We start from the raw sequence: 11,680 nt of genomic DNA on the forward strand, positions 1-11,680 counted from the left end.
ACATTTTGTGCATTTTCCTTAACAAATGATTAATTGATGAATAATTAATAATGAATAAGATATAAAACATTTTTTTCTAATTTTCTTTTTTTCCTGTTTTTTTTCTCTTTTTTTTCTTATTAATGCCATTTCTAGACTTTTGATGAATTATCAATTAATACATGTTTAATAAGTTAAATTCTTATTGGCAATTTATCAATTAATGATTAATCATCAACTTGTCAGAATCTGGCTCAGCAAATATCTCACTCATTTTATTTCTGTATCTAATATTTAACTAACTAATTCAGTTATGAAAGTAATGTGACTACAGTTTCAAGCACATTATCTAAAACACTTTTCAAACACCTGTTTCAATGCTGCAATTAATACAAAAGTCTGTGTTCAGGCTGGGGGGCTCAGCTTTCCTTAGATGCAAAAGGAAAAACGGCTAAGAATCACTTTATTAAGATATGGTCAGTTGTGTTCTATAATACCTTATATTCATTTCCCAAGAATATTCCTGCCAATATGGTGGTTTTATGTAGTGGAAAATATCTTTGAAGCTCAGGGTCAGTATTATAGAAGTAAGTCTTAAGTTAAGATCAGAAGAGTCTGTCTATCTCAATTTGGTTTTACAGAAAAACTTCCTAACTAGCTTTTGGATTGTGACATCATCTTGCTTCATCCAATCATATGTCAGGTTAGGAAATCCTAACTACTCAATCCAACATGAATTTGTATGTCTGTTAGTTAGCAACCAAGACTACTTTTACTGTTGATTTTGTTTTCCTGAAGTATTTGGTAGATTTGTGTGGACATATTCAGCTCTCTGGAGAGACAGGGGTCCACACAGCTTGGACAGCGCAGTCATCTAACTCATCAAATCGTATCGATCGCCTCGCTCATCAGATCACACCAATGATGGTGTGCTGATCCACTAATCCATTTCAGCATCTGCATTTCTGATAAGTTTTATGTCCAACTTCATGCTGTGTGTATGTGTGTGTGTGTGTGTGTGTGTGTGTGTGTGTATGTGTGTGTGTGCGTGCGTGTGTGCGTGTGTGTGTAATCTGTGTGTTTCTAAGTTACCGCTCTGCCTCAGCAGTTTGATCTGAGAGCTTCGCTTTACTTCTGTAATCCTGCCAACCGCCCATCTCCATCTCCATCCATCCATCCCTCCCTCCATCACGCCATCCAGGGGATTTGACTGCCATTAAGAGATGGCTTTTTGGTGTGTTTGTGTGTGTGTGTGTGTGTGTGTGTGTGTGTGTGTGTGTGTGTGTGATGGAACACACACACCATGAAAGAGGGGGAGGATGAAGTGTAAAAACACAACCACATACACTTTTGCTGGAGAACTGTGTCAGGCAGGAGCATCTTGTAAGCTTGCTCAGTGTTGCTGTTGGAGGTGCACTGTGCAGACTGACATGGGATGGACAGGATGGACACATGCACCAATATTTGGACAGTGATCTCTAACACACATGGATGCAACTGTCTGGAAAGATCTACAGGTAGGTGACATCTATTTCTGCAGGTCAACGTTCTTACATTTCTGGCGCCGTAACAGAGATATTCTGTAAATAACCTTCAAAACTCTCAACAAGTATGTTGAACAGCTAGAACTGTATCCTCGAAATCAGATCACTTTTGGACTTCCAACAACTGGTTTTGTCTCATATTTATATAATTCATAATAGCTCATCATTAAGTCCTGCTGTGCTCTTTTTATGCCATTTCAGACCTCCGTTAATCCTGGCATGTCCCAGATGAGAGACTACAGTAATGACTGTCATCACTTTCACTGGTCAGTTTCAATCCCTTCGCTCCTCGACTGTTTTTTTCCTCCATCTCAGCTGTTAAAATGGTCTCACAGCCTGTACTGGTGAAAGAAACTGTAAAATCCTCATTTAACAATAATTAATGTCAGAGATCAGGTTTGTTTAGAAATGGGTATATAAAGGGTTTTCTTTTCAAGTGGGTGATGTGGTACTCATCTGTAGTCAGTGTATTACCTAAAACAAACTCTGCATCACTGCCATCATACTGCCTTTTCCAGTGGGAGACAAACCTTTATATAAACCAATATTGCTCACTCCAAAGCCACCAGACTCCACTGGCAAAAACAGTAATGTTTGTGTTATTGGTGTAACTGAACTTACCCTTTAAAACACAGAGGTCCCATAATAACACAAACCAACTAACCAACTGAGGCAGGAGTAGTCCAGCAGCTCCCATGTTCTGTGAGGTAAAATTACTCTTTGTCAATGGAGTCTGGCTGCTTTGAATACACTAATATTTGGCCTATATAATTGTGGCTTTCTGTCAGAAAAGGCTGTCTGATGGCAAGGTAAAGCAGCCTTTTCTGATGGGAAACCACAGTTATATGAGCCAAAGCCGCCAGACTCCTTTGGCAAAAACAGTGATTTCATCTTGCAGAACACGGGAGCTGCTGGTCTACTGCTGCCTCAATCGATTTGTGTGTTTGTGTTATTGTGTTACTTTGGTGTTTTAAAAGGTTAGTCCGATCACACAATAACACAAACAAACAAACTGAGTGAGGCAGCGGTAGACCAGCAACTCCCGTCTTCTGCAAGGTAAAATCACTGATTTTATCAATGGAGTCTGGTTGGTTTGGACGGAGCAATATTTGGCTTATAAAATGGCTGTTTCCTGTTGGAAAAGGCTGCCTGACAACAAGGTGAAGCAGTGAAAGTATTCTAAATATAATGTACACTTAATCTGATATTGATATTTTTAAGTGGTTAAAATACATTTTACTGCTGACCCTGTCCACAGCAGTACGTTGCTTAGCTTCCTACACCAGTTCTGTTGCAAACCGGGGGCCTGTCAACTGTCATCTACTATAGGCAATACACTGGCTATGGATAAGTACCTCATACAATCCCTTTAGAAAAAAAAAAAAGAAAGAAAGAAACTGTTCCTTTCATATATAGATGCTGAGTGAGCTATCCAATCAGAAATTTGCCTCCATCAAACACCCTTTCATCTACACGGATTGATTGATCAAACTAAAAGGCAGGCCTGAACCTGAGCTAACGAGAACTGGATCGAGGGTGAAATCCCAGGCACAGACAATACCTATTGTTGTGGGGCTAATCTCTCATGTAAGCTGTTCTTTCTTAATCACATCATCGTTTCACCAGCAGCTGGCAAAGAGACAGTTTAGCCCTCAACCTGCCGTTCAACGTGACTCAAACATCAAATCATTGCTCCGCCGGTGTCCTTGTGTTGCTGCAAAAAATCAATGCAAGCTTTATAATCTTTGTGAAGGCTGCACCGGCAGCATGTTTTTTATTTCATGCTGCTGGTATGTTTGTAGATTTTTGAAGATTCTTAGGTCATTTGGAGAAAATGGAGCAAAGAAGAAGATGTGTAATGACTTCAGCCTCCTGCAGTAACCTCGGGTTGGGAGGGTTATTTTAAAAATGTATTCTGATACAGTTACTAATTACCTGTTGAAAAATGTAGTCAATAATGTAATACAAGTATCACAATATTACAGTATTGTAAACGTAATTACTTTCCATTACTTTTGGATTACCTCAATATAAAATACGGTTAAAATGTTTAGCCTAATATAGTTTTTTAGGGCTGCAACTAATGATTATTTTCATCATCGATTATTCTGTTAATTATTTTCTCAATCAACCAACTATTTGTTTTGTCCATAAAATGTTGACAAATGTTGATCAAAGCCCAAGATGACGTCCTCAAATGTCCACAACTCAAAAATATTCAGTTTACTGTCAGAGAGTAGAAAAGAAATACAAGTTGAAAAATACATAAGTTACCAGTAAATTCAGACAAAATTTAGACTTAGGAGATAAATTCTCATTGCAGTTTATGTGTGATTCATATTGCTCTAAATTAATGTGAACATGTGGGAAAAGTAAGGTAAAGCATTTTATATATATATAAAAAAAACATCTTCACAAGGTCCATTTAGTGGCTGTTTTAAAGCTGTCAGTAGTATCATGATCCTGAGTGAAAGGTTTGTCACAGCAGACAGTCTGACTTGTCAAACACAGGTGTCAGTGCTAACACTCATCAAACTGTCTAATTTAGAAACATTGTCTATGAATCTGATTCATTTGGTAACAATAAAGAGAAAATAATGCTGAAAAACATTTAAACATGTCATGTTTGACAGGTGATGCTTCCTGATTTAACATGTTGTAAAAATCCAAAATAAAAACACTGTAACAGGAGGGTGCATGCCACTGTTCTGACAACCCTAACAGCCCAAAAGATGAGCCACTGGACTCAAAGTCCATTTGTCCAACAGCTGATTATCCTGAAGAGAAACTATTACTCCCACAATACCCATTTTTCCTGATCCAACCCTCATTCTATCTGTGGCAGTACAATCACTTTAAATGTTTGGTATAAGACAGGACTATTCAATTGGTGCTCTGAATCCAATCATGTAACAACCTCAATTTGGCCCTTTGATCATTTTTAAGGCTAGAAAGAAACCCCACTGATTCAGCACCAAGGCCAGGGCTAAAGTCACTGAACCAACAACTGCAGGAGGAGAGTGTTTTTGGAGCAATGGGCATTAACTTCTGGGATAATGGGCTGGTGGATAAATGGCCTTTTGGCACAATGGAACATTTTTCAAATTATTTGGGTTTTGGAAGAATGGGCCGTTTTCTTATAGGAATAGTTTTCCATTTGGTTGACTTAGCTTAGCAGGAGCCTAGAAACCTTACAGTGATAACAAGACTCTAGAAAATCACTGCTCCCGGCCAAGAAGTCCAGACATAACTGTCTTGTTAAACCACAACTTTTTGTTTATACACGAACAAAATTTTCAGGGTCATTCCTATTTTGCCAAGCCCAAAAAAGCCCAAAAAAGCCCTGATTTCAGCTTCTTAAATGTGAATATTTTCTGGTTTCTTTACTCCTCTCTGACAGTAAACTGAATATTTTTGAGTTGTGGGTAAAACAAGACATTTGAGGACGTCATCTTGAGCTTTGATCAACATTTATCACCATTTTCTGACCCATCATGGACTAACAACTAATCGATTAATTGGGATTGCAAATTAGAACACATCTGTTATTACAGACTGATAGATCAAGGCAGCTTGTTATTGTAACCTGTTACAATGTTTTTTGCATTGTCCCTGACAAATAAACTAAAAACTAAACTAAATAAATAAAATAATCAACGAATTAACTGATGATGAAAATTCATTAGTTGCAGCCCTAAAAACATTATATTCGGTTCAACTGTTTCACCATATTTTATACTGAGGTAATCCAAAAGTAACAGAAAGTAATCAAGTTACATTACTTTAATATTGTGATACTTGGATTATGTTACTGACTATATTTTTAACAGGTAATTAGTAACTGTGTTGGAATACATTTTTAAAGTGACCTTCCCAGGTTTTGGAAGCACTGATTTCAAAATCCGACCTGTTTAAAACAATCAATCCCTCTTTAATTTGCTTAAAAACTGAAGAGTAAATCACATAATGCAGTAGATTAGTTGCTGTGGACATGTACAGTATCCAGAGCGCTCACAGCTGAGCTCTGGTCTTTAATTAAAGTATTTGGGACTGACTGCAGTGTTTTCTCTTTGATATTGGTGCCCCCTCTCTGTCCTGCTTTCAGTCTCTGTGCTGTGCCTGCTGCCTCAGGCGGTGCTGGCACGGTGGGCGTGCGTTCGGGCCTGCCCGGCGTCCTGCTCCTGCACACAGGAGAAGAGCTGCAGCGTGCTGTGTGACCGCTCCAGCCTGGCTGAGCTCCCCAAAGAGTTTCCCTGCGAGGCGTCCGCCATCAACCTGGAGAAGAACAGACTCAAGTTCCTGTCAGAGAGGGCCTTCGGCACCCTGCCCTCCCTCAAGACCCTCTCTCTAGACCACAACAACATCTCCTTCATCACCCCCGGAGCCTTCAAGGTCTCTGATTATATTTTCTATGGAAGCCCCTTTCAGCCAATGTGCTGGAAGAAACATCCTGTGAGCCACTATAATGAGAAACCTTCTCAAGATAATGACATGGTATCTAAAAATAATGAGATTACTAGATTATCTCATTATTTTCAGAAAGTTTCATATTATTTTAGTTTATGTAACCTTGTAACACATGATATAATTGCCAGAAAATTCTTTTTATTATCTTTTTGATTCATCAGGCACTTATGAAATCTCACTGATCACAATATTTATTTTAAAAACAATAGTACTGTAAGTATTGTTCACTGCTTTTGGAAAATTTGGCACATTGCAATTGGTTTGGTTCTTCTGTTTTGTTTTGTTTTTTTGTTTGTTTTTTTATTGCATTTTGGTCAGCAAAAACAGCTTGGTCAATGTGAACTGATCAATATAACATACAATTAAGACAGTCCAAGAATTCTTTTTTTAATTAAAAAGACAATTATTAGCAGGAGCTCACTTGCTCATAACTGTTTGCGACACACAAGTGATTATATTGAGAGCAGGTTACATATGTAAAAATGCACATAAATGCTGTGGTTTGATGTCTTCCACGCTCTCTCTTCTCCATTTCCTGTTTATCCACAGCTGTCCTATCAAATAAAGGCTACAAAGCCTAAAAATTATCTTTAATATATCTTACTTTATTAGTTTTTTTTGGCACTGTTTTATGAATTTACTCCTTATACACTTATACACCATATTAAATACTCAACTCTTTTTCTTCTTATCTTACAGTCATTTTTAAATTAAGTTATATTATGGCATATATTATTTTATTATTTTGAGATATTAAGTCATTATTCTGAGAATGTTTCTCATTATAATAACTAACAGGATCTTTTTTCATCACATTGGTGAAAATGGGCTTCCAGATGTTTTCTTCAAGAGAAACCGATATAGTTCATGATGTGTTTTAGAAATTTGCACTGAAAAAAGAAAAGTCAGGTCTTCAAATAATTTGTTTTATATTTTAATTTACTCCTTTAAAATATAAAAATGAAATGTGGGATGATATATTACACTGTTAGAAATCAAAGTGCTAACTAGAACCACAAAAGGTTCTTTGGCTTGTCCCCATAGGAGAACCTGTTTTGGTTTCTGGTAGGTTCCACTTAGAACCCTTTCTGTTTATTGGTACATCATCCAGATACATAGAAATTAATTTTAACCTGTCATATTTGACCCTGCAAACAAACAAAAGGCACAGCATAAATCTCTGTTTCAGAGGGAATCCTGTTGTCTTATTGATGTGAAAGGAATGTTGTCTTGACCGTAGATTTGGTGGAAGATGGCTTTAGTTTGAGGTCTTGCAAAATTGACCATTCGCCTCCAAAGAGCAACTGTCCAATTATAGGTTAGCAACCATAAGTAAGGCCTGTCAAGCTTTGCTTTTGTCTACATGTTGAAGCGGTGTGCATGAGGCTCTGAGAAGAGCAATACTCTGTGTTTAATGAGTCTGGATGTTGGTGTCTTTTTTTGCAGTCTCTTAAAAACGTGCAACACAAGAGCAGATGTGTGGAGAATGGATCAAATTATGTCTTTATCTGCTAACTAATGCTAGCTTACTAGCTGCAGTAATTTTACCTCCAGCCAAACTTACTTAGATCCCGCTGCATCTACATTTGCTATGTGGCATCTTGAGGAGGAGGATGTGGGCTGGTGCAGAATCATTTGGCCAATGATGATGCATCTCACTCTGCCTCACTGTCTCAGCTCTAAGTCAGGACCATCTCAAGGTCTGCTGCACTAACCGAGACTGCTTTTGGTTACTTCTCTAAGCTATCAAAGACATCATGTTGCCACAATTACTCCCAATTTCGATATTAGACCTGCCACTGTAATCACTGCATATATGCAGCGCGAGAATGGAAAGCTTGACAGGTATAGTAACAGTAAGTAAGGACAGCGGTGCTTGGTGAAGGGTCAATTGAACAGAAGCTTGTGAAAGTCCATTTTCAAATATGTATATTCAACACACAACTGAACTTCTTTCCTGCAGGGCCTGTCCAACTTAGTGACCCTAAAAATGGCGCACAACGAGTACATCAGTTACCTTCACACACGAACTTTCACGGGACTGAAGAAGCTGGTGCGCCTGGACCTGTCAGACTGTAACCTCTTCAACATCCCTGACCGCATCTTCATAGAACAAACAGCGCTGAAGGAGCTGCTCTGCTTCCAGAACAACTTCAGGAGGATCCCAGGAGCCATCAGAGGCATGGAGAACCTGACTCACGTCTACCTGGAGAGGAACAAGATAGAGGCGGTGGCCTACAACTCTCTGCTGGGCCTGGGGAATCTCAAGTAAGTCACAGGATGGAAGTAGAGCATGTAAAGCTAATTAACTGGTTATCAGGTTAGCATCTCCTCACATAGCTACTAGCAGGAAGTCATTTACCAGCTGTCTAGCTACATGTAAAGCTATGCTATGTGTAATCAGGGGTGTAATTTGTGATTTAGAATTATTAACAGTACTTAGTTTCTACTGTTACTTCTGTAGTAGTTAGCTAGCCAGCTAGGCAATAAGTAGCCCTGATCCAGGAACACAATGGCTTGGGAACAAGATGAATCTGCGAGCTCATGTTTTATTTGCTCTGGTAGACATGTCTGTTCTTACCTTGTGAGGCAGCTGGATTTGCGAGAATCCATCTTGCCAGGCCTCAAGTTATCCATTTGTGTCCACACCAAAAGTGGTGCAGCCAGTCAGTGTCCTAGGAAGGACTACTGGCGGCTACAGGTGTGGCTGTAGGTGTGACAACAGACAGAAGCACTACAGTATCTACGCTAACCTCTTCAGGAACCGCCATTGTTTGGTCGAGACAAGTCACCTCCATGGACACTTCTCGCTGTCGTTACACTTAAAACCATGCTTGTAGCTGCCAGTAGTCCTTCCTAGGCCACTGATTGGCTGCACTACTTTTGGTGCGGACCCAAACGGATAACTTGAGGCCTGGCAAGATGGATTCTTACATGATGTTGTGATATCACCAATCCTGCTGCCTCGCAAGGTAACATATGTCTTGTGGTTGTATTTTTCCCTTTTTGTGTGAGATCTGTAACTTTAGAGAGTATTCCATGAAGGACTTACTGTGAAAATGTCTAAAGTCCTTAGTTTAGCCTTTTAAACATCTCTGTCTTCTTACCTCAGGTACCTGAACCTCCAAGAGAACCGCATCAATGTGATCCACGACCAGGCCTTCCAGGACCTTGTGCGGCTGGAGAACTTCTACCTCAATGACAACTTGCTGTCTGAGCTGCCCCGGCTTGCCTTCAAGGGCCTCAGCCGCCTCAAGATGCTCAACCTCGGCGGCAACCAGCTGACCAACGTGTCCAAGACCTGGTTCAGTGACCTGGTGGAGCTGGAGGTCCTGTACCTGGACAGGAACCAGGTGCTGTACATCGAGGAAGGCACTTTTGAAAACCTGACCAGCCTGATCACGCTCCACTTGAACAGCAACAACCTCACCACCCTCCCCTTCCCCGTTTTCCAGCCCATCTACTTCCTGGGCCGCCTCTACCTCTTCAGAAACCCCTGGGAGTGTGACTGTTCCCTCGAGTGGCTGAAGGATTGGATGGAGAGCTACAAGCTGGTGCGGGACATCCCCTGTGCCTCGCCTTCCTCTGTGGCGGGGCTGGATCTTAGCGAGGTGGTATTTGCCAAAGTGAATGGCACGTGCGTGGACCCTGCAGAGCTGAACCTGACCACGGCCTCGTCAGAGATCGCCTCCACCACGGAGAACCGTTTCAACAGCCTCATCTCAAAGCTGCTCCAGCAGGAGCTCAGAGAGGAGATGGGGAACGGCACAGAGAGCCTCCGCAACGGGACCCTGCTGGAGACAGAGGATGGACAGCTCTCTGCTGGGGTCAGAGGACGACGGGCCCAGGCGAACCAATCACTTTTCTGCGTCGTTGTAGTGTGGATCTTCTTTGGTTTGATTGGCCAGGCAGATATTAATTTCTGTCTGTCTTGCACATGAAACCTGTGGAAATGTGGGTTTACTTCCTGACCCACAGAATTAACAAGAAGTAGCTTTTCAAATTGCAGATGAGATAAAAGATTTTTATCTAAGAAAGCACAGAGGAGTCGTCTTCCTCACAGGTGTGGTCACTGGTGTGAGTCTGCCCTGCCAAACACAGGACGTGGGGGTTCTTTTCTGTTGAAATGCAAGTGTGATACACTGAATATTCACTAAATCTTCAGAGGAAAGACTGACGGTGACATGGCGGCATTTATTTTCAAATGAGCTGTTCATATACAGTAATCTATGATATATATAGATGACCTACTTACACAAGCGAAATCACAACTACAGTAGATGTCTGATAAGCAGCTATGCCAAAGCTTGTAGGATTCATTTCTGCAATTCCAGAGGCGGGTGTTGATTTCAAACTGTGGCGACGTGCTGATAATGTATATGTGAACCTCCACCTTTTGTTGCATAATACTCCATTTTAATTAATATTATGTAATATTCATAGCATTACATAGTCTGTGGCGAGTGGGTTTTTTTTGTATTTCCATTCACATCTATGTATGTGTAAAGTTAAAGGAGATAAGAGCTCCTGTAGTTATCTCCTAAACAGATGTCCTCTCCGCTCGTCTCTATTCATTCAGCTTTAAATGTCGGTTCTGCAGCTTTTCCATAAATGCATTAATCTTCTTATTGCATGCGGCTCAGTGTTGTTGCTGCTTGTGTATGTTAGAGCGTAATGGAAGGGACTTTCTCACTGCTTTATGCGTCCTATGCGTGGACTGTTTCCTTCTTATGGACGTGATCTTTCTCTATACAGGGGGCACAGTGGGTGTGATCGCCATATGTCAACTTGTGGATGGGGGAGGGACTCGTGTCAAAGCATGTCAGTTCTCTGTGGGATGAGAAATGCTTTCAGGTATGTTAGACTTCAAAAACTGGACTGTTCTTGATTTGAGAGTTTATATATACATTATATATATATATATACTGATGTGCTCTGTGTAGCTGGAAAACTTAAAGAATATCCCTGTTGTAACAGAAGCCACTGCTTTCTTTTTACCCTGATGAATGTAAGTAGTTTGGTCTGACAGCCAGTGATCCGGTTCAGTGGTGTTATTAGACAAAACGCTCTGTCACATGATATATTTTTCTAAATAAATTTAAAAGAAAAAAAAGATGCTGTTGAACTTTTTTTGACACGGCTGATCAGCGAGTCCTTTCAGCCTCGGCGGAGGAGTCGACCTGTTTCAGCTGTGAGCACCAGTTAATCTGCGCACTGGCCTGTTGGCCCTTTAATGTGGGATTAGGCCGGGACTAAGACAACCAGGGAGGCTGCTGGATGCTGCAGCTCACCCCTTTCACCTACCATCCATGCTGCTCTCATGCTGTTATCCTGGACCACTGCAGGAATGTAATAGAGGATCAGTGCATTTAATTTTTCTGGGCCAAAGTTGAGAAGACAGAGGTGTTAGAGAGGAGCTGCTGCAGTGAGCTCACTGCCGTCACTGGTACACATTTTATACTTGTACTCTAGGAAAATCTGTTAACACTTCATTTTACGGGTACAGAAACTTGTACAGAAAAAGGTAACTGTATTTTATTACACTTACAGATAAAAAAGGTGTAATCAGATTAGATACATTTAGTGAAAATTGGGGATTATTAGTAGGACCACAATTTTAAAATAAATAATGATATCCTGCCATGCGCAGTTCACACACAGCTGACAATCCATTATCATGTCCTCTAGTG

The 11,680-nt window shown here is 40.5% G+C and overlaps 1 protein-coding gene across 1 annotated transcript; it reads left to right on the top strand.

Annotated features, from left to right (window-relative positions):
• The first annotated feature begins 1,066 nt into the window (after positions 1-1,066).
• On the top strand, positions 1,067-11,110 carry nyx (nyctalopin). The gene is made up of 5 exons (XM_084723957.1): positions 1,067-1,496; positions 1,725-1,789; positions 5,629-5,915; positions 7,954-8,258; positions 9,103-11,110. The coding sequence occupies exons 2-5, from the start codon at positions 1,768-1,770 to the stop codon at positions 9,929-9,931; spliced, it is 1,443 nt and encodes a 480-aa protein (XP_084580083.1). The 5' UTR covers positions 1,067-1,496; positions 1,725-1,767; the 3' UTR covers positions 9,932-11,110.
• The last annotated feature ends 570 nt before the right edge of the window (positions 11,111-11,680 follow it).

This window comes from Lutjanus erythropterus, chromosome 8 (genome assembly GCF_056507025.1).
Source record: "Lutjanus erythropterus isolate fLutEry1 chromosome 8, fLutEry1.hap2, whole genome shotgun sequence".
In the NCBI taxonomy this organism is placed as follows: domain Eukaryota; kingdom Metazoa; phylum Chordata; class Actinopteri; order Lutjaniformes; family Lutjanidae; genus Lutjanus; species Lutjanus erythropterus.

What these genes read in the sequence shown, in the direction of transcription:
- nyx (XM_084723957.1), top strand. Translation starts at nt 1,768, where the DNA reads ATGACTGTCATCACTTTCACTG. An exon ending in GACTGTCATCACTTTCACTG is followed by an intron (nt 1,790 to 5,628) that starts GTCAGTTTCAAT and finishes TCCTGCTTTCAG; the next exon opens with TCTCTGTGCTGTGCCTGCTG. An exon ending in TCACCCCCGGAGCCTTCAAG is followed by an intron (nt 5,916 to 7,953) that starts GTCTCTGATTAT and finishes TCTTTCCTGCAG; the next exon opens with GGCCTGTCCAACTTAGTGAC.